Source organism: Aedes aegypti, chromosome 2, assembly GCF_002204515.2.
Source record: "Aedes aegypti strain LVP_AGWG chromosome 2, AaegL5.0 Primary Assembly, whole genome shotgun sequence".
Lineage (NCBI taxonomy): Eukaryota > Metazoa > Arthropoda > Insecta > Diptera > Culicidae > Aedes > Aedes aegypti.
Window position 1 is genome coordinate 374,458,972 of NC_035108.1, and position 21,957 is coordinate 374,480,928.

Below are 21,957 nucleotides of genomic sequence, written 5' to 3' on the forward strand. Positions count from 1 at the left end.
TCTAGTAAATTTCAGCTCGATCGGAGAATATATCAATACAACTTCTCTTGGCTAGGGGGTTGCGGTACTCGCAAAATGGTTCAAGTTCGAACACCACACCGAAAAAAAATTTTTTTCGAAAATTTAAAATACCGCATGTTTGGATTACATCTTAAATTACGGGTTTTGAAAATTTGAAAAACGATGATGATTATTTTCCTTCTAGTTTAAAGGGGTATTTTCAATACTAAATTCAATATACACAATTTTGCACTAAAAGTGTCCTATACAAAATATATATGAACATGTTTCGCCAATATAATATGTTACCCTTCCAACATAACCTTAGCCCAAATGCTGACGTTGTTGTAAAAATATCCGAAGTACATAAAAGTTATGATCGTGAATCTGCCACAATGTGTATAAAACTCCGTTGAACCATGTTTCATCATCCACCATAACGTGGAAAACATCATCATGTGAAGATGAATTAAAACCACCACACAATTTTATAGAGCACTAGTCTTGAGGACTAGTAGGGCCCAGATAGCCGTAGCGGTAAACGCGCAGCTATTCAGCAAGACCAAGCTGAGGGTCGTGGGTTCGAATCCCACCGGGCGAGGATCTTTTCGGGTTTGAAATTTTCTCGACTTCCCAGGGCATAGAGTAATCGTCTTATCTGCCACACAATATACGCATACAGAAATGGCCATTGACACAGTAAGCTCTCAGTTAATAACTGTGGAAGTGCTCTTAAGAGCACTAAGCTGTGAAGCAGGCTCTGTCCCAGTGGGGACGTAATGCCAGAAAGAGGAAGTAGTCTTGAGGACAAAACAGTCGTCCAAAATGATGGTCGCAATCAACGAATCGATCAAGTTTTCTGTGTATTCGGTTGTTCTGTTTCCTACATTAGTACTCTTCAAAACTCTCGGTATGGCTTGGTTTGTTATAATCAAAATCGCAATTTGAAGCAGAAAGTAAAAAATTTCAAAGCATTGGTACAAATTTTCATAACTGTCGTGGAGCCCCTACTAAGGCTTCGCGGAGCACTATCTGATAAACTATCCTAAAATATCAGATGATATTTTTACAAATAAACCCCAAAAAGCAAAACCTCGTTTTACCAACTGAGTTCACTCTTCCACGGATTAAGTTAACAATTCAGATCAACTTACGACAATCTTCGATCTAGATAGTAAATTAAGGTTACAGTTGAATCAAATACAGCAAGCAAGAGTTATAAGAATCAGCGAGAACTCGAGATAGCCAGAGGTTTGAATGAACACTGAACAGTTCATATTTATTGCACAAAAATCACATTTGATACAAAATTTCGTTATATCAACATCGTTTTTGTTATCCTGCATTAGTATGTTGAGAGTTACAACATTTTAGAAAATATACATTAAGAAGTAAGACAAGCTTAATGTTACATCTGTTTATCTGTGCTATATGCATATATGCAGAGAATCACAAAGCGGAAAACACAGTAATTCTGAAAAAGAGCACAAACTTGAGGTGATTAATAACCAAATCACCGTCACGCGCCGTCATGGTTTGTGCTTTTAGCTAAGATAATAAAAACAGATCATGGCTGCAAAATTGTTCAATTCGAGAGCTATATTCCAAAATGCACCAGTGAGCTGGAGGCATGGTGATCATTGTCATAACTTTTGCAGTTCTATTCGGCAACGCTATTAGTTGCGCTGTAAGTGAATTTATTTTCAAATTTACGCAGCTTACTGATTATATGGATTATCGTAGCGCGTAAGAGTATATTCCCAGGAGAAAGCTGCAACATGCACCGTTCCTTATGCAGACAAATATGCTATTCAATTCCCGGGAAATCTAAATTTTACCTCTAATGGGAACATCATTAAATTCCACGGAAACTTCTCTGTCACTGAACTTATCCAGGAGCCACTAGAGGTATGATTATCGTTAAAATAACATGAAGATTGAACAAGCAGTTTCAATAGCTTTAACAAAAAAAAATCAACAAAATGATAAGTACATGCATTTTGAACAACTTTCTTTTAGATGATTTTAGTGTCGAATCGATGCACGTTGGACATGAAAACCTGTGAACAGTTCAATAAAGTAACGCTTGCCGACATCTGCCGATACATAAACGACGAAAAAGGCCGTTGGGCGCCATTCTTCAGAAGTACGGATCCGGATTTCAAATGCCCCATCAAACCCGGTGTGTACAAGTTCCAAAAATCAATTCTTGACCTGACGTTCTTCACCAAGTTTCCGATGGAAGGGTATCGTTGGTTGACTTTCATAAAACTATTCTCGGGGACTAAACCGAAGAAGGAACTGCTCTGTCTTACTTCACAAAGCTCGATGTATTGGATTAGGAAATCCTAAATCAATCGCAAATGTTCATTCTGCATACAAGGTGTGTTTATACAGGTTAATCTAAAAATAGGCTCTTCTCACCAGCTTGAAATTTTATTTTCCTGAAGTATTAATGATTTCAATGAATGGTAACCGTATTTAGCTTTAGTTTGAATAGCACACTCGTTCAGAAGATCCAAAAACTCTGATTATTGTAATAGAAATATTGCCTTTTTTGAAAGTTCATGCAATTTCTAATCAACTCCAACTCTATTTGAAAGTATATGAAAGTATTTGGAAGTAAACTGATGGAATATTTGAAGTCGCTCAGAAGCGCTACTCTTGAAAAACACTAATCACTCATGAAACGAACTATTTCTTCAAATAAGACAAACCAGGAAGTCTGATCCTATTCCTGCACGTTCGCCAAGAGAGCCCCCTCATGCTAAAGTGAATCATGGAAGTACCCAAATGGTTATTTACCCTATGTAGATAATAAATAAATGATGCGAAATGAAATCTTACCAAAAGAAAAGCCTTTCTGTATATTGGATAGATGACATGATCTATCAATTTATTCTGGAATCAATTAAAAATTGCAATAAATCCCTAACAAAATCAACACAAATTGTAATATCATCAATCACACTATGATCATGATGATCCCTCGGTAGACGACGGCGGATGCTCCAAAACCGTATCGATAATCCCAAGAGCTTGCGCCTCCTCCGGATTCAGGAACGTGTCACGTTCCATTTTGGAGTACAGAACATCGACCGAAGTTTTCGTATGTTTACCGTAAATTTCCGTGAGTTGCTTTTTCAGTTTGAGAATCTCTTCCGCTTGGATTTGGATATCGGTGGCTTGACCTTGGGCCCCGCCGGAAGGTTGATGGATCATGATCCGCGCATTTGGCAGTGAGTGACGCATTCCAGGAGCACCGGCAGCCAACAGAAGCGATCCCATCGAGCAAGCTTGACCAACACACCACGTGGCCACCGGGGGCTTCACATACTGCATTGTGTCATAGATGGCCAATCCGGCGGTAACGCTGCCTCCGGGGGAGTTGATGTACATGTGGATTGGTTTGGTTCCGTTCTCCGACTGCAGAAACAAAAGCTGAGCCACAATCAACGAACTCAGATCGTCATGGATTGGACCCATCAGGCAAATGATTCGCTCCTTGAGCAAACGGGAAAAGATATCATAAGCACGTTCCCCCCGGCCGGTCTGTTCCACCACAATCGGAACCAGATTAAGTAATCGTATGTTGGAAGTGCTCAAATTCCGCTAGCAAGAAGAAATAAAAAGTTATCAAGTCTGGCTTACCAGTAATTACATACAACCTTTAACTTACCACATTCACAACACTTTTAACTATAGATCGTAGTTGCATCATCTTATTTGATGTAGGAAATTTATGAAATCTGCAAAGAAATTCAATTTTCTCCGGAAAAGCGGTGGAAATATTGACTCGTAAACAAAGTTTCGCAATCAAAAACTGAGCGAGCCCACAGCACAAACTATCGGCACTTGACGTTTGTTCGATTCAACGAGCGTTCGGAATGTTTCAATCTGCACTGTGTTGTGGTGAGTTTTGAAGTGCACGGAAAACAATATTCATGATATTGCGCATTACTTTCATCACTACACTCTGAAATAATGTTAAACGTAATTGGTTTAAAATTTAATATTTTTTGTCTTTTGCGAAATTTATACATGCCTCAGTTTAAGACATAAACTGTTTTTGTTTCATATCTTAAACTAAGTTAGTTTGGTGTGATGATAATTTTATCAGTGTATTCATTCGTCGTCAGAAATGTTTACGTTTGCCGCCATTTTAGAGGGAATTTTTTTCTTGTGACCGGTAATACACGGTGTTTGCAAATTCATGGAGAAAACCCATTGTTAACGGTGCCAAAAAGTGATTTCAAAATCCCGCCTGTAAAAACCTATCCAAGCAGCGTCCACTTAACCGCTATTAAAAGCTACAGGAATCCAAATCCCAACGGAACGGGATGCTTTTTTCGTTGGTACGATTTACGGTAATAGCGATGGTAAGTTTCAACAAGAGCAGAATTCTCATCGAACGAACGTTGTACTTAATTCTGTTGATGCTTATTCTCAGATGTTCAGATCAGCGAGAGCTGGGGAAATGAGGAATTCCTGATGGCATTGTTGGCTCCGGAAACGCCGTTTGGAATACAGGATGAGCTATGCGAGGATCACTGTCAACCCTTGGAACAACCTTTTACTCCAAAAAAGTGCCGAAACAGCATGGATTATAAAAAGTGTTGTGATATGAATTAAAAGCTTTGTTGAAAATGGTTAAGGAATCAATAAACGTACATGATTCATGTTTTATGTTGTGTAGCGAAAAATAAATCCGAGGGTAAATACACAATTACTCAATCAAAATATGTTAATCTTGACGCTCATACTTTTAAGCTATACAATGTTTCTGATAAAATAAAGTTATACTAAGTCAGTTTTGCCAGCCGGAATACGGAGCCTGGGGTCAACCAGGCGAATAGCGGTTTAGTGTGACATTTAAACTTCTTAGTTTAGATTTTTTCCAGAGTGTACACTGTAAACCCGGCATTGCCCTTTAAGGAGTAAAGAATACCCATTATTTTCCGATATATGAAGCTATCAAAATAAGGGGTAGTTTCAAATTTTGGATAAAGGGTACATTTTATCCATTTATTAGTTTCGGAGGTTTACTCTTTAATGGGTGAAGAATGTCTTGAGGGTTTTTGGCGGACTCTGTTATTTTGTCCGTTCTATCTCCTAATGCCAAGGGAACAAACATCTAAATATTGGTAAGTTTAAAGGTAAATAATACTATCTATTACGTTACGAACTAAGTGATTTTATCTTTGCAGAACGAATGAGCTACATAAAAATACCTTCACGGAATGCAGTAATTGTTTAGTAAAAACCGGCATACCAATGCTACAAGAAGCACTTTAAACATTGACCTTGGTGAAATGTGCAAATCAGCATGATAATAGGGTCCTAAAGGCCTGTCCCAATTTTAATGCCAAACGCTTAAGTTTAGGCTAAAAACACATGTTTACTCATTTTTTTTAATGTTTTTCTTTTGTTTAAGCCCAAAAACATTTTTTTAGATTTTGTCACACTTTTTGGCTTAAACTCATATTTTGGGTGTATTTTGTTTTCCGTGTCCCTTCTAAAATGTCAGATAGGAACAACCCCAGTGTTAAAACTAAAAACCCTGTGGTGTTTTTGTCGACTAAGCGAACGTCAAACATGATCATAAGTGTCAAGGTTCATTTATGGACCAAATTTTTATATTGAAGTTTAAATATCATGTAGCCGTTATTTGAGCGGGAAAAATTGCTAAAATAGTAGCAGTAACATGCTTTTTTGTGTCATTAAATAAAAACAAGATTTCATTAAACATTTTAGGACCCAATTGTATTTATAGATTAAATTAAGTTCTAATAAAGTATGTGATAGCCAAATGCCAGCGATGGGCGTGAGTTTCACTGGCTCCGCTGACTGTGATTGGCTTTGTTTGACTACTGTAGAGTGAATTTCAGATTTTTTCCCAACCCTGATAATAAATACTTTGCGATGGTGATTAACATCAACTTCGATGGAACCGATATCCTGCAGCCTTTTGATCCGCGCAAATCTAGTGAAGGGCTTGGTGGCGATGGTAGAAAGGTGCGCTGCTACGTTGTTCACTGACACTACCACAGACCAGACCAATTGTCTCTGCAGCTGTTCATACTATCACGACCTTGCTGTAGAACGGAGCCCATCAATTCATCATTCAAATATATACAAATTTTTGATCTAACGATTTAAACGATTTTTGATTTAAAAGATCGCTTAGCTGTGAACCTAGCAGGAAAAAAATATCCAAGTTGAAAACCGTAGAACAAATTTGCCCATCTAAAAGCTAAGGGTTCAAACTATCGCTTAATTTTTTTTTATTATTCAATCAAAAAGAAACCTCAAAATGCATCTTGTACCTTAGCTGTGAACCTAGCAGGAGAAAAATATCCACGTTGAAAACCGTAGAACATATTTGCCCACCTAAAAGCTAAGGCTTTAAACGATCGCTTAAAATTAAATTTTTATTTTTCAATCAAAAATAAATTCAAAAAGGTTATTCTATACCTATTTCTGAAACTAAGCCAGCAAAAAAACATACTTGAAATTTAGTGCTTCTTATAGGATCATAAAGGCAGGGCTTTCCAATTTCCAATTTTAGTGCCAAACGCTTAAGTTTAGGTCAAAAACATATGTTTACTCAATTTTCTAATATTTTCCGATGGTTTAAGTCCAAAAAACATTTTTTAAAGTTTTTTTTTAATATTGTCCACCCCTTGATTTAAACTCTAATTTTGCTTGTATTTTTTTTTCGTGTCCCTTCCGAAATGTCAGAAAGGAACAACCCCGGTGTTGAAAAGTTGAACCCCTGTGGTATTTTTGTCGACTAAGCGAACGTCAAACATGATCTCCGTTATTTTATGGGGCCCAGATAGCCGTAGCGGTAAACGCGCAGCTATTCAGCAAGACCAAGCTGAGGGTCGTGGGTTCGAATCCCACCGGTCGAGGATCTTTTCGGGTTGAAAATTTTCTCGACTTCCCAGGGCATAGAGTATCTTCGTACCTGCCACACGATATACGCATGCAAAAATGGTCATTGGCATAGTAAGCTCTCAGTTAATAACAGTGGAAGTGCTCATAAGAACACTAAGCTGAGAAGCAGGCTCTGTCCCAGTGGGGACGTAACGCCAGAAAGAAGAAGAAGAAGATCCGTTATTTGAGCGGGAAAAAATGCTAAAGTATTGCGCAGTTCCCACCTCAATGGACCCCGCACTTCAGAAGTGCGGGTCCCTACAGAAGTGCGAGATGTCAAAATGACAAATTGACTTGTCGAATTGAGATGACACATCGTTATCTGAATACAAACTGCGAGTAAACAAAGGTCAATGGAACATTTGTATTATTTTAGATCCTGTAAGCCTTTATTTAATCAAAATCAGAATCTTTGAACATTAGATATAAATTGTACACTGCCAGGTGGGTGAAATACATTATTTATTGTACATAAATAAACTTTCGATTAGGGCCTATTCACAAATTTCATAACGCTGAAGGGGGTGGGTGGGTGTCCTTATGATGTTACGGGTCATACATAATTTTCAGAAGATTCATACAAAAAGGCGTTACGAGGGGGTGGGTGGGTGTCAAAAATGATCATTTTTAGCGTTATGAAATAAATATGTGAATGAATTCATTAACAACTCATTTTGAGTAGTGCCGTGCTTCCGTGCGGACTTCAACCCTGATGCATCTATATTCACCACAATATTTCTTTTATTCACCTTTGCTGGCTGACAGTCCGCCATCGTCCATCATTTTTCTCGTGCATCGCAGAAAGAAAAACACGGCCTGGTGGTCCGCGGTGGTGCGTGTTATCTCGATTGTTGTGTGCTTTCCTTTTGCAAATTCTACTTATTTTCCGCGGTGAAAGCGTGATTTTCATACGTGCAAACTTTTCCTCGTGATCTACCGGTGGTGATGTGCCTGCAGTAAACAGGGACACCCCAAAATGATTGAACCCGAGCAACCATCCATCAATATCACGGATAACAATAAGGTCAGTCGAATCGAAAATCCACTTCCTTTCATGGCAATCTCGCATACAGTGTATCAATTTCATATGCTAACAACAAGGCACATCAAGTTGGTTAGAAATTATGAAGTCATAGGTGTCATCTATTATTCAACGTTTAATGAATCCATATGCATTAAATCTTTGGAAAAAAGAACCTTATTTGTGTCTAAAAATGATCGAATTCCATATTCGTGCACCAATCAACATTCAAACATACATATAAAACCAAATTTCAATGCTATGGTTTTTTGTTCTTTCTTATCGCGCAACATAGGTGATTGATCATGAGGAGTTCCTCAACCGCATCAAGAAAACGCTGTACTACGGCTCGTCGACGGTGAAATGCACCAAAATAAGCCGCCCTCTGGCCGATTACGCAGCGGACATTTTCTCCGAATCGCACCGCGGCCACTCGCTGAGCCGGCTGAACTTTGTCACCGTGGGCAATCTGACGGTAACGCCCTGCTCGCTCATCCTGGCCATGATCTATCTGGACCGGTTGAACGTCGTGGATCCGGCCTATGCGCGTCGAATTACCCCGTCGGAACTATTCATAGTGTCAATGGTAAGTACCCAATTTCGGATTCGTGACGAATGGGTGGACCTTGAACCTTGCGATTGAATCTCAGCGCCAATGAATGGGCTGGCAGAAATAGCGAGTCAACAGTGAGAAATTACGACCTATTTTAAATGATGCATTCGAAGCGCTTTGCTTGTTTTGTTGCATCTTTGGCGATAGCGTGATCTATCGGAGGAGCTAAACGCAATGATTAACTTTTACCTACTCTTTCTCTTCACGCTTCAGTAATGTTTACCGTAGAGGTGATCACATTTGTAATTCACTGGTTTCAATTAGAAGAAAGCTTTTTTTGTTGTGCAAAGGCAGATTAATAACTTTTTTGAGATGCGATGATATTGGTAGCTATAGCACACTATTCTAACTGGATTTATACACACGATTTATACAGTCTATTACCCTGTTTTTGGTTTTCCTTTGCCTACACTCATGCAAATCAAATTAACAAATTCCATAAATTTCCCTCTTGAAGCATTGAAAAATCTATAGAAGTCGCTTTTAGAAAGCTAATATAAATTTCATACCACTGAAATAATAATAATTGAGAAAATAGTTTAGCATAACCATAATTGCAAACCAAGGTATACTTGATAAACGTATATCAATTACCATCAGTGCAACAGATTCCGCTCATTTGAGGGAACATATGTGTTCAAATGTTTGTTATAAAATAACTATTATGTCGATCATTACTTTTTTATGTCACGATATAGCTCCTATACTCCTATACTAAGCGGCGAAATTAAAAGAATTTGAAAAAGTTACAAAAAATATTAGAGTTATATGCCTTTTCATGTGACAGGTCCGTCTATGCATTTGTTTACATCGGTGGAGGACCGGTGCTAACACGGGCCTGTCATTTTCATAGAAGAACTGTCAAAGAGCTTCCGGATCAGCTGATTTGAAACGTCATGTGAAAAGGCCTATTCACTTAAAGTTGCGTACATGAAAATCTGCGTAAAATAAACTACGAATTATTTCAAATAAAATGTTCCACTTCCGACACAATGAAAAATAAAAGCTACATCTAGTTACCAAAAACAAAAAGTTCAAACTTGAAATTTCATATACTATTTCCAGGGGCTATGTATTTAAATTAAAGCTAAAACCAATCACTTGTGCATATTGAACAGTTTGTGTGTTTGATGTATAGGTAATAAGATCATCACATATATCTGGGCATGATTTGTGCGACATGCAAAAAACTCACAACTTCGCCAATAAAGCACGGGAGACAACGACAAAATCATTCGTATTCCGACAAAAACAGTATCGTGTGACCAAAATGATATACTTGAAAGGTCAGTATCATTCAAAACATTAAATTAATTTCTTATATCTAGGTATTCTGTGTTAGACAACACTATCATACTAATTTGGTAAAACAAATTTAAGATTTTATTAACATTTTGTTAACAACATATTACGTTTCATCTGCCGTAGCAGTTCAGATTTTTCACAGGTGAGTTGATTTCACCTGCTTATAAGAGAAAAAAACACGTTTTCAATTTACTCAACCTAACTTATCCTAAACATTCTTTGTCGAGCTACCGTGCGAGACAGTCGACAGTTCTCGTTGTCCGGGTTCCGCCTCGTTTTTCTCCAAAAGTTTTGGTTTTTTCGAGTGCAATTAAAGTGTTCTGAGTGCAGTTGAAAGTGTTAAGTTCGGATTAGAAGCGTTACTCCTTTGGCGAAGCCAAAGGACCATCGTAGTTTGAAAGTTTTAGTTTTTTGCAAAACCAACCGCGTGGCCCATACTTTCATTACCGCGTGGTCTTTCCCATTCGTGCGACTTGGGCGTGCGGCCCGCGTCGTACTTCCAGCAGTGAGTTACGACCGTGTTCATCGGTGGTTGGCCGTGAGAGAGCAGAAGAGAGAACAGCGAGCGTCCAACCACATACACAGCCTTGCTAACAGCTAGCCGATCGCCTTTGGCTTACTTCCCCGTCCCGCGCGTTGCCACTCATCGTGTAGTGAAGAGAGCGTACACACATTGGCGTGCTTCCTTTCCGCGTGTGTGGAATAACCGCATGGTTCAGTGGACGGACAGTCAGTGCAAATCGCAGTGTGCAGATAAGATAAGTACATAGATAATTCCCCGTTGATTTCCCCTCTTCCACCGTCTTGATCGTTCAGTTTTTTATTTTGTATAGGTATTTTTTCACATTCCCCTTATTGTTTTTTCCCTTTTTGTGTGATTGGAACTTTATTCTTGCCATAAGTGTTAGTACAGATATATATTTCTGTGCCCGTGGCACTATTGAGCTGCCGCAATGGGCGAAGATGATGATGGCGGGGGTACGTCGTATCCCATTACTGAAGCTTTATTGTTGGCACCAAATGTAGCGAGCCAACAGAATACGAGCAGCCCTACACCATTTTTGTCCTTTCAAGCTGGATCGTCTCAAATGGAAACCAGTAACGTGTCTTCTCCAGCGTGCCCCCGCCTCAAGGCCTACCCGCCCGACTCTAGCGGGCCATATGTTGTTTTCTTTCGACCCAAAGGCAAACGGTTGAACACTAGTCAGATCAGTAAGGATCTGACTAAGCGATTCTCAACCGTTGTCTCCATCGATACTGTGGGTACCAGTAAGCTTCGTGTCACCGTCAGTGACCGTAAACAAGCCAACGAGATTGCAGGCTATGAGCTCTTTACACGAGAGTATCATGTATATCTGCCGAGCCATCGGGTCGAGATTGCGGGAGTAGTCACCGAAGGAAGTATGACCTGCGAAGAGTTGATGCAGGGCTGTGGTCGTTTTAAAAACCCTTCTCTTCCGCCTGTCCCGATACTGGAGTGCAAGCAATTGCACTCGGTATCCCAGGTGGGAGAAAAGAAAGTTTATTCAAATTCAGACTCCATTTGTGTGACTTTCTCCGGATCTGCTTTGCCGGATTTTGTCGTAATCGGCAAACTTCGACTACCTGTTCGGCTGTACGTGCCGAAGGTCATGAATTGCACCAATTGCAAGCAGCTGGGCCACACCGCTCAGTATTGCTGCAATAAACCCCGTTGTGCTTCTTGCGGGGAGAGACATGTGGATGGTGCCTGCAGTACACCTCCAAAATGTGTTTATTGCAACGAAGGTCCTCCACATGCTCTCGATAATTGCCCGACGTACGTACGCCGGCAGCAACATCAGCGGCGGTCTTTAGAGCAGCGCTCTCGGCGAAGTTTTGCCGAGATGTTGAAAAAGGCTGCTCCGTCCGCTGAATCTCGAAACATCTACTCTTCTCTGCCTCTTGATGATCAGGGCTCCGACTCTGAGGTTGGTGAAGGGGTTCCCTTCGTTTTTAAGGGTACAACGAGGAAGCGTGTGAGGCTCCAGAGACCCACAAAAAAGCCTCGGAATCTGCCTAGCAGTGACCACCCATCAGCCATGAAACATTCTAAGCCTGCCGAGAAAGTCTCCAAGCGTTCACCTCCTGGATTCAAACTCCAAGAGGAAAAAGACTTTCCGCCGCTACCGGGCACATCAAAAATCCCAGATGTCCCAACTTTTCAGACTTCTCAGCCAGAAAGCCCACATATGGAGCATCAGGAGCAATCTCAGGGTGCTGCAATGTTCACGCTCTCTGGCATCGTGGATATCATCCTCAATTTCTTCAATGCTTCCGACCTAGTGAAGAACATTGTCAACGGTCTTCTTCCTTGTGTGACTCCTCTTTTGAAGCAACTTGCTTCAACAATGCCCTTCCTTGCATCGATCATATCTTTTGATGGATAATTTATCCACCGAGGTCGAAGATGTGATTTCTGTTCTACACTGGAACTGTCGTAGTATTATGCCTAAATTAGATAGTTTTAAATTTTTAGTTAGTAATTTGCAGTGCGATGTTTTTGCGTTGTCAGAAACATGGCTAACACCTGATGCGACCCTTCCTTTCCATGATTTCAATATTATTCGCCTGGATCGTCCCGACTCGTATGGAGGGGTGCTTTTAGGGATCAAAAAGCATCACTCGTTCTACCGAGTCGATCTGCCACCGATGACAGGCATTGAAGTCGTTGCATGTCAGGTGACTATCCGAGGCAAAAGCCTCAGTGTCGCCTCCATATATCTTCCGCCGAGAACTGCGATCTCTCGCAGAGATCTTTCTCACATCTGCTCAGTTATGCCTGAGCCACGGTTGCTCATGGGGGACTTCAACTCCCACGGAACAGGCTGGGGGGAACTGTATGACGACCACCGATCAACGTTGATATATGACCTTTGTGACGACTTCAATATGACAATTCTAAACACTGGGGAAGTTACGCGAGTTGCACCTCCAGCGCAAGATGGAAGTTCAAGGGATAGCCGTTTAGACCTCTCCATATGTTCGAGCTCACTATCACTGGATTGTTCATGGAGGGTAATCCAGGATCCCCATGGTAGTGATCACATGCCGATCGTAGTGTCAATTACTAATGGAACACATCAGCCTTCATCCATTGATCTTGCATACGACCTCACGAAACACATTGACTGGGGAAAGTACGCTGAAACGATCATTGATGGAGAACTAGCGGTACAAGTTCTTCCTCCGTTGGAAGAGTATCGATTTTTATCCGAGTTGATTCTCAACAGCGCGCTTCAAGCACAACGTCGTCCTGTGCCAGGTCCGTCGATTCGTAAAAAGCCTCCCAATCCGTGGTGGGATGACGAGTGTACGGAACTCTATCGCGAGAAATCCGCCGCGTTTAAAATTTTCCGGAAACGTGGTACAATTCACAACTATGAGCACTATTCTTCCCTTGAACTTAAGTTTAAAAACTTGGTCAAAGCGAAGAAAAGTGGTTATTGGCGCCATTTCGTGGAAGGATTATCACGCGAGACCTCGTTAAGAACGCTTTGGACCGTCGGAAAAAGAATGCGTAACGCGTCGTCGATTAATGAAGATCGAGAGAGCAGTCCGCGGTGGATTATCGCTTTCGCCAAGAAAGTTTGTCCGGATTCAGTTCCAGTAGATCGCGTTCGTCGAGCCCCTCCAGATGATAGGGATGTCATGGATAGACCGTTTTCGATGGTTGAATTCTCACTTGCCCTCCTTTCATGTAATAATTCCGCTCCAGGAATGGATCGAATAAAGTTCAATTTGCTTAAGAACCTCCCTGACGTCGCGAAGAGGCGCTTATTGAACTTGTTTAATCAGTTTCTGGAGTGTAACATTGTTCCGGATGATTGGAGGCAGGTGAGGGTGATAGCTATCCAAAAACCTGGGAAACCAGCGTCGGATCATAATTCGTACCGTCCAATCGCAATGTTGTCATGTCTTCGCAAGTTGTTAGAGAAGATGATTCTCTTTCGACTGGATAAATGGGTTGAATCGAGTGGCTTGCTGTCAGATACGCAGTTTGGTTTTCGCAGAGGCAAAGGAACGAACGACTGTCTTGCGCTACTTTCTTCAGAAATTCAGCTTGCCTTTGCTCAAAAAGAGCAGATGGGTTCAGTATTTTTGGATATTAAGGGTGCTTTTGACTCAGTTTGTGTTGATGTCCTTTCAGACAAACTCCACGCAAGTGGCCTTTCATCAATTTTGAACAATTTTTTGTACAATTTGTTGTCAGAGAAGCATATGAGTTTTGCTCATGGCGACTTGACAGTTTCACGAATAAGCTACATGGGTCTCCCCCAGGGCTCATGTCTGAGTCCCCTGCTTTATAATTTTTACGTGAGGGACATCGATGGTTGTCTCATGGAAAATTGTTCGTTAAGACAGCTTGCAGACGACTGTGTTGTTTCTGTCACAGGACCAACCGCAGCCGAGCTGCAAGGACCTTTACAGGATACTCTAGACAATTTGTCTACTTGGGCCTTAAAGCTGGGTATCGAATTCTCCCCGGAGAAAACTGAGATGGTTGTCTTTTCTAAAAAACACAAACCTGCTAAGTTTCCACTTACACTCATGGGTAAGACAATCTCTCATAGCATGTCTTCTAAATATCTCGGGGTCTGGTTCGACTCCAAATGCACCTGGGGGAAGCACATTGTGTATCTGACACAGAAATGCCAAAAAAGAATCAACTTCATGCGAACTATAACCGGAACATGGTGGGGAGCCCACCCAGAAGATCTGATCAAGCTGTATCGAACCACCATCTTGTCAGTTTTAGAATACGGTAGCTTCTGTTTTCAATCCGCGGCGAAAACACATATGCTGAAGATACAACGGATTCAGTATCGTTGTCTTCGCATCGCGTTAGGCTGCATGAACTCAACTCATACTATGAGTTTAGAGGTACTTGCAGGAGTACAGCCTCTGACAGATCGTTTCGCGGAGTTAACACTCAGGTTCCTCATCCCGTTGTGAGGTTCTCAATCCATTGGTTATTGAAAACTACGAAAAAGCTGCTTGAACATAACCCTCAAACTCGTTTCATGAGTGTGTACTACTGGTACATGACGCTGGAGGTCAGCCCATCTTCGGTTAATACCACTCGAGGTGACTTCCCTGACTTCGACCGTTCCTCTGTAGTTTTCGATCTGTCCATGAAGCAAGAGATCTATGGAATATCAGATCATTTACGTTCAAAGTTTATCCCTCCCATGTTTGCAAGTAAATTCGGGCATGTCAGCGAGGACCGACAGTTCTTCACTGATGGATCAAAAATGGACGATATCACTGGTTTCGGTGTTTACAACATTTTCCATAGCGCCTCCTTCATGCTTCAAAAGCCATGTTCTGTATATGTTGCTGAACTAGCAGCTATAACATTACACCTTAGAGTACATCAGTTCTCTTCCACCCGAGCATTTCTTCATTTTTACCGACAGTCTAAGTTCTCTGGAGGCTGTTCCGGTCAATGAAACGCGGTAAAGCCACTCAGCGTACTTCCTGAATGGAATACGCAAGCATGTGATGCTTTGTCAATCGCTCATACACTATTACCCTGGCTTGGGATCCCTTCTCATTGCTCCATTCCGGGCAATGAGAAGCGGACTCTCTGGCTAAGGTAGGCGCAATAGAAGGTGATGTTTACGAGCGTCAAATCGAGGCCCCTACTAAGGCTTCGCGGAGCCACTATCTGATAAACTATCCTAAAATATCAGATGATATTTTTACAAATAAACCCCAAAAAGCAAAACCTCGTTTTTACCAACTGAGTTCACTCTTCCACGGATTAAGTTAACAATTCAGATCAACTTACGACAATCTTCGATCTAGATAGTAAATTAAGGTTACAGTTGAATCAAATACAGCAAGCAAGAGTTTATAAGAATCAGCGAGAACTCGAGATAGCCAGAGGTTTGGAATGAACACTGAACAGTTCATATTTATTGCACAAAAATCACATTTGATACAAAATTTCGTTATATCAACATCGTTTTTGTTATCCTGCTTAGTATGTTGAGAGTTACAACATTTTAGAAAAATATACATTAAGAAGTAAGACAAGCTTAATGTTACATCTGTTTATCTGTGCTATATGCATATATGCAGAGAATCACAAAGCGGAAAACACAGTAATTCTGAAAAAGAGCACAAACTTGAGGTGATTAATAACCAAATCACCGTTCACGCGCCGTCATGGTTGTGTGCTTTTAGCTAAGATAATTAAAAACAGATCATGGCTGCCAAAATTGTTCAATTCGAGAGCTATATTCCAAAATGCACCAGTGAGCTGCGAGGCATGGTGATCATTGTCATAACTTTGCAGTTCTATTCGGCAACGCTATTAGTTGCGCTGTAAGTGAATTTATTTTCAAATTTACGCAGCTTACTGATTATATGGATTATCGTAGCGCGTAAGAGATATTCCCAGGAGAAAGCTGCAACATGCACCGTTCCTTATGCAGACAAATATGCTATTCAATTCCCGGGAAATCTAAATTTTACCTCTAATGGCGAACATCATTAAATTCCACGGAAACTTCTCTGTCACTGAACTTATCCAGGAGCCACTAGAGGTATGATTATCGTTAAAATAACATGAAGATTGAACAAGCAGTTTCAATAGCTTTAACAAAAAAAAATCAACAAAATGATAAGTACATGCATTTTGAACAACTTTCTTTAGATGATTTAGTGTCGAATCGATGCCACGTTGGACATGAAAACCTGTGAACAGTTCAATAAAGTAACGCTTGCCGACATCTGCCGATACATAAACGACGAAAAAGGCCGTTGGGCGCCATTCTTCAGAAGTACGGATCCGGATTTCAAATGCCCCATCAAACCCGGTGTGTACAAGTTTCCAAAAATCAATTTCTTGACCTGACGTTCTTCACCAAGTTTCCGATGGAAGGGTATCGTTGGTTGACTTTCATAAAACTATTCTCGGGGACTAAACCGAAGAAGGAACTGCTCTGTCTTACTTCACAAAGCTCGATGTATTGGATTAGGAAATCCTAAATCAATCGCAAATGTTTCATTCTGCATACAAGGTGTGTTTATACAGGTTAATCTAAAAATAGGCTCTTCTCACCAGCTTGAAATTTTATTTTCCTGAAGTATTAATGATTTCAATGAATGGTAACCGTATTTAGCTTTAGTTTGAATAGCACACTCGTTCAGAAGATCCAAAAACTCTGATTATTGTAATAGAAATATTGCCTTTTTTTGAAAGTTCATGCAATTTCTAATCAACTCCAACTCTATTTGAAAGTATATGAAAGTATTGGAAGTAAACTGATGGAATATTTGAAGTCGCTCAGAAGCGCTACTCTTGAAAAACACTAATCACTCATGAAACGAACTATTTCTTCAAATAAGACAAACCAGGAGTCTGATCCTATTCCTGCACGTTCGCCAAGAGAGCCCCCTCATTGCTAAAGTGAATCATGGAAGTACCCAAATGGTTATTTACCCTATGTAGATAATAAATAAATGATGCGAAATGAAATCTTACCAAAAGAAAAGCCTTTCTGTATATTGGATAGATGACATGATCTATCAATTTATTCTGGAATCAATTAAAAATTGCAATAAATCCCTAACAAAATCAACACAAATTGTAATATCATCAATCACACTATGATCATGATGATCCCTCGGTAGACGACGGCGGATGCTCCAAAACCGTATCGATAATCCCAAGAGCTTGCGCCTCCTCCGGATTCAGGAACGTGTCACGTTCCATTTTGGAGTACAGAACATCGACCGAAGTTTTCGTATGTTTACCGTAAATTTCCGTGAGTTGCTTTTTCAGTTTGAGAATCTCTTCCGCTTGGATTGGATATCGGTGGCTTGACCTTGGGCCCCGCCGGAAGGTTGATGGATCATGATCCGCGCATTTGGCAGTGAGTGACGCATTCCAGGAGCACCGGCAGCCAACAGAAGCGATCCCATCGAGCAAGCTTGACCAACACACCACGTGGCCCACCGGGGGGCTTCACATACTGCATTGTGTCATAGATGGCCAATCCGGCGGTAACGCTGCCTCCGGGGGAGTTGATGTACATGTGGATTGGTTTGGTTCCGTTCTCCGACTGCAGAAACAAAAGCTGAGCCACAATCAACGAACTCAGATCGTCATGGATTGGACCCATCAGGCAAATGATTCGCTCCTTGAGCAAACGGGAAAAGATATCATAAGCACGTTCCCCCCGGCCGGTCTGTTCCACCACAATCGGAACCAGATTAAGTAATCGTATGTTGGAAGTGCTCAAATTCCGCTAGCAAGAAGAAATAAAAAGTTATCAAGTTCTGGCTTACCAGTAATTACATACAACCTTTAACTTACCACATTCACAACACTTTTAACTATAGATCGTAGTTGCATCATCTTATTTGATGTAGGAAATTTATGAAATCTGCAAAGAAATTCAATTTTCTCCGGAAAAGCGGTGGAAATATTGACTCGTAAACAAAGTTTCGCAATCAAAAACTGAGCGAGCCCACAGCACAAACTATCGGCACTTGACGTTTGTTCGATTCAACGAGCGTTCGGAATGTTTCAATCTGCACTGTGTTGTGGTGAGTTTTGAAGTGCACGGAAAACAATATTCATGATATTGCGCATTACTTTCATCACTACACTCTGAAATAATGTTAAACGTAATTGGTTTAAAATTTAATATTTTTTGTCTTTTGCGAAATTTATACATGCCTCAGTTTAAGACATAAACTGTTTTTGTTTCATATCTTAAACTAAGTTAGTTTGGTGTGATGATAATTTTATCAGTGTATTCATTCGTCGTCAGAAATGTTTACGTTTGCCGCCATTTTTAGAGGGAATTTTTTCTTGTGACCGGTTAATACACGGTGTTTGCAAATTCATGGAGAAAACCCATTGTTAACGGTGCCAAAAAGTGATTTCAAAATCCCGCCTGTAAAAACCTATCCAAGCAGCGTCCACTTAACCGCTATTAAAAGCTACAGGAATCCAAATCCCAACGGAACGGGATGCTTTTTTCGTTGGTACGATTTACGGTAATAGCGATGGTAAGTTTCAACAAGAGCAGAATTCTCATCGAACGAACGTTGTACTTAATTCTGTTGATGCTTATTCTCAGATGTTCAGATCAGCGAGAGCTGGGGAAATGAGGAATTCCTGATGGCATTGTTGGCTCCGGAAACGCCGTTTGGAATACAGGATGAGCTATGCGAGGATCACTGTCAACCCTTGGAACAACCTTTTACTCCAAAAAAGTGCCGAAACAGCATGGATTATAAAAAGTGTTGTGATATGAATTAAAAGCTTTGTTGAAAATGGTTAAGGAATCAATAAACGTACATGATTCATGTTTTATGTTGTGTAGCGAAAAATAAATCCGAGGGTAAATACACAATTACTCAATCAAAATATGTTAATCTTGACGCTCATACTTTTAAGCTATACAATGTTTCTGATAAAATAAAGTTATACTAAGTCAGTTTTGCCAGCCGGAATACGGAGCCTGGGGTCAACCAGGCGAATAGCGGTTTAGTGTGACATTTAAACTTCTTAGTTTAGATTTTTTCCAGAGTGTACACTGTAAACCCGGCATTGCCCTTTAAGGAGTAAAGAATACCCATTATTTTCCGATATATGAAGCTATCAAAATAAGGGGTAGTTTCAAATTTTGGATAAAGGGTACATTTTATCCATTTATTAGTTTCGGAGGTTTACTCTTTAATGGGTGAAGAATGTCTTGAGGGTTTTTGGCGGACTCTGTTATTTTGTCCGTTCTATCTCCTAATGCCAAGGGAACAAACATCTAAATATTGGTAAGTTTAAAGGTAAATAATACTATCTATTACGTTACGAACTAAGTGATTTTATCTTTGCAGAACGAATGAGCTACATAAAAATACCTTCACGGAATGCAGTAATTGTTTAGTAAAAACCGGCATACCAATGCTACAAGAAGCACTTTAAACATTGACCTTGGTGAAATGTGCAAATCAGCATGATAATAGGGTCCTAAAGGCCTGTCCCAATTTTAATGCCAAACGCTTAAGTTTAGGCTAAAAACACATGTTTACTCATTTTTTTTAATGTTTTTCTTTTGTTTAAGCCCAAAAACATTTTTTTAGATTTTGTCACACTTTTTGGCTTAAACTCATATTTTGGGTGTATTTTGTTTTCCGTGTCCCTTCTAAAATGTCAGATAGGAACAACCCCAGTGTTAAAACTAAAAACCCTGTGGTGTTTTTGTCGACTAAGCGAACGTCAAACATGATCATAAGTGTCAAGGTTCATTTATGGACCAAATTTTTATATTGAAGTTTAAATATCATGTAGCCGTTATTTGAGCGGGAAAAATTGCTAAAATAGTAGCAGTAACATGCTTTTTTGTGTCATTAAATAAAAACAAGATTTCATTAAACATTTTAGGACCCAATTGTATTTATAGATTAAATTAAGTTCTAATAAAGTATGTGATAGCCAAATGCCAGCGATGGGCGTGAGTTTCACTGGCTCCGCTGACTGTGATTGGCTTTGTTTGACTACTGTAGAGTGAATTTCAGATTTTTTCCCAACCCTGATAATAAATACTTTGCGATGGTGATTAACATCAACTTCGATGGAACCGATATCCTGCAGCCTTTTGATCCGCGCAAATCTAGTGAAGGGCTTGGTGGCGATGGTAGAAAGGTGCGCTGCTACGTTGTTCACTGACACTACCACAGACCAGACCAATTGTCTCTGCAGCTGTTCATACTATCACGACCTTGCTGTAGAACGGAGCCCATCAATTCATCATTCAAATATATACAAATTTTTGATCTAACGATTTAAACGATTTTTGATTTAAAAGATCGCTTAGCTGTGAACCTAGCAGGAAAAAAATATCCAAGTTGAAAACCGTAGAACAAATTTGCCCATCTAAAAGCTAAGGGTTCAAACTATCGCTTAATTTTTTTTTATTATTCAATCAAAAAGAAACCTCAAAATGCATCTTGTACCTTAGCTGTGAACCTAGCAGGAGAAAAATATCCACGTTGAAAACCGTAGAACATATTTGCCCACCTAAAAGCTAAGGCTTTAAACGATCGCTTAAAATTAAATTTTTATTTTTCAATCAAAAATAAATTCAAAAAGGTTATTCTATACCTATTTCTGAAACTAAGCCAGCAAAAAAACATACTTGAAATTTAGTGCTTCTTATAGGATCATAAAGGCAGGGCTTTCCAATTTCCAATTTTAGTGCCAAACGCTTAAGTTTAGGTCAAAAACATATGTTTACTCAATTTTCTAATATTTTCCGATGGTTTAAGTCCAAAAAACATTTTTTAAAGTTTTTTTTTAATATTGTCCACCCCTTGATTTAAACTCTAATTTTGCTTGTATTTTTTTTTCGTGTCCCTTCCGAAATGTCAGAAAGGAACAACCCCGGTGTTGAAAAGTTGAACCCCTGTGGTATTTTTGTCGACTAAGCGAACGTCAAACATGATCTCCGTTATTTTATGGGGCCCAGATAGCCGTAGCGGTAAACGCGCAGCTATTCAGCAAGACCAAGCTGAGGGTCGTGGGTTCGAATCCCACCGGTCGAGGATCTTTTCGGGTTGAAAATTTTCTCGACTTCCCAGGGCATAGAGTATCTTCGTACCTGCCACACGATATACGCATGCAAAAATGGTCATTGGCATAGTAAGCTCTCAGTTAATAACAGTGGAAGTGCTCATAAGAACACTAAGCTGAGAAGCAGGCTCTGTCCCAGTGGGGACGTAACGCCAGAAAGAAGAAGAAGAAGATCCGTTATTTGAGCGGGAAAAAATGCTAAAGTATTGCGCAGTTCCCACCTCAATGGACCCCGCACTTCAGAAGTGCGGGTCCCTACAGAAGTGCGAGATGTCAAAATGACAAATTGACTTGTCGAATTGAGATGACACATCGTTATCTGAATACAAACTGCGAGTAAACAAAGGTCAATGGAACATTTGTATTATTTTAGATCCTGTAAGCCTTTATTTAATCAAAATCAGAATCTTTGAACATTAGATATAAATTGTACACTGCCAGGTGGGTGAAATACATTATTTATTGTAC

At 40.1% G+C, this 21,957-nt stretch overlaps 4 protein-coding genes and 2 long non-coding RNA genes across 6 annotated transcripts; 4 read left to right on the plus strand and 2 right to left on the minus strand.

The window, feature by feature from the left end:
- The first annotated feature begins 1,481 nt into the window (after nt 1-1,481).
- LOC5572434 lies at nt 1,482-2,852 on the plus strand. Its single transcript, XM_001660321.2, has 3 exons — nt 1,482-1,687; nt 1,744-1,908; nt 2,020-2,852. The coding sequence occupies exons 1-3, from the start codon at nt 1,631-1,633 to the stop codon at nt 2,350-2,352; spliced, it is 555 nt and encodes a 184-aa protein (XP_001660371.1). The 5' UTR covers nt 1,482-1,630; the 3' UTR covers nt 2,353-2,852.
- Nucleotides 2,853-2,860: 8 nt separating this feature from the next.
- LOC5572433 (ATP-dependent Clp protease proteolytic subunit, mitochondrial) lies at nt 2,861-3,874 on the minus strand. Its single transcript, XM_001660322.2, has 2 exons — nt 3,680-3,874; nt 2,861-3,612 (listed from the first exon to the last, which is right to left on the minus strand). Exons 1-2 carry the CDS (start codon nt 3,719-3,721, stop codon nt 2,977-2,979), a joined length of 678 nt encoding a protein of 225 aa, XP_001660372.1. The 5' UTR covers nt 3,722-3,874; the 3' UTR covers nt 2,861-2,976.
- A 77-nt stretch (nt 3,875-3,951) lies between these two features.
- LOC110676914 lies at nt 3,952-4,740 on the plus strand. The gene is made up of 2 exons (XR_002500825.1): nt 3,952-4,379; nt 4,451-4,740. It is a non-coding gene; the product is annotated as an uncharacterized LOC110676914 (long non-coding RNA).
- A 2,962-nt stretch (nt 4,741-7,702) lies between these two features.
- LOC110676915 (protein CNPPD1-like) lies at nt 7,703-8,988 on the plus strand. The gene is made up of 2 exons (XM_021846725.1): nt 7,703-7,963; nt 8,256-8,988. Exons 1-2 carry the CDS (start codon nt 7,916-7,918, stop codon nt 8,601-8,603), a joined length of 396 nt encoding a protein of 131 aa, XP_021702417.1. The 5' UTR covers nt 7,703-7,915; the 3' UTR covers nt 8,604-8,988.
- An 8,416-nt stretch (nt 8,989-17,404) lies between these two features.
- Nucleotides 17,405-18,424, minus strand: LOC110676916 (ATP-dependent Clp protease proteolytic subunit, mitochondrial-like). The gene is given in 4 exon segments (XM_021846726.1): nt 17,405-17,717; nt 17,720-17,864; nt 17,867-18,157; nt 18,226-18,424. Coding segments are annotated over 4 exon segments (675 nt in total). The 5' UTR covers nt 18,268-18,424; the 3' UTR covers nt 17,405-17,520.
- A 324-nt stretch (nt 18,425-18,748) lies between these two features.
- Nucleotides 18,749-19,287, plus strand: LOC110675943. Its single transcript, XR_002499939.1, has 2 exons — nt 18,749-18,926; nt 18,998-19,287. It is a non-coding gene; the product is annotated as an uncharacterized LOC110675943 (long non-coding RNA).
- Nucleotides 19,288-21,957: the final 2,670 nt, after the last annotated feature.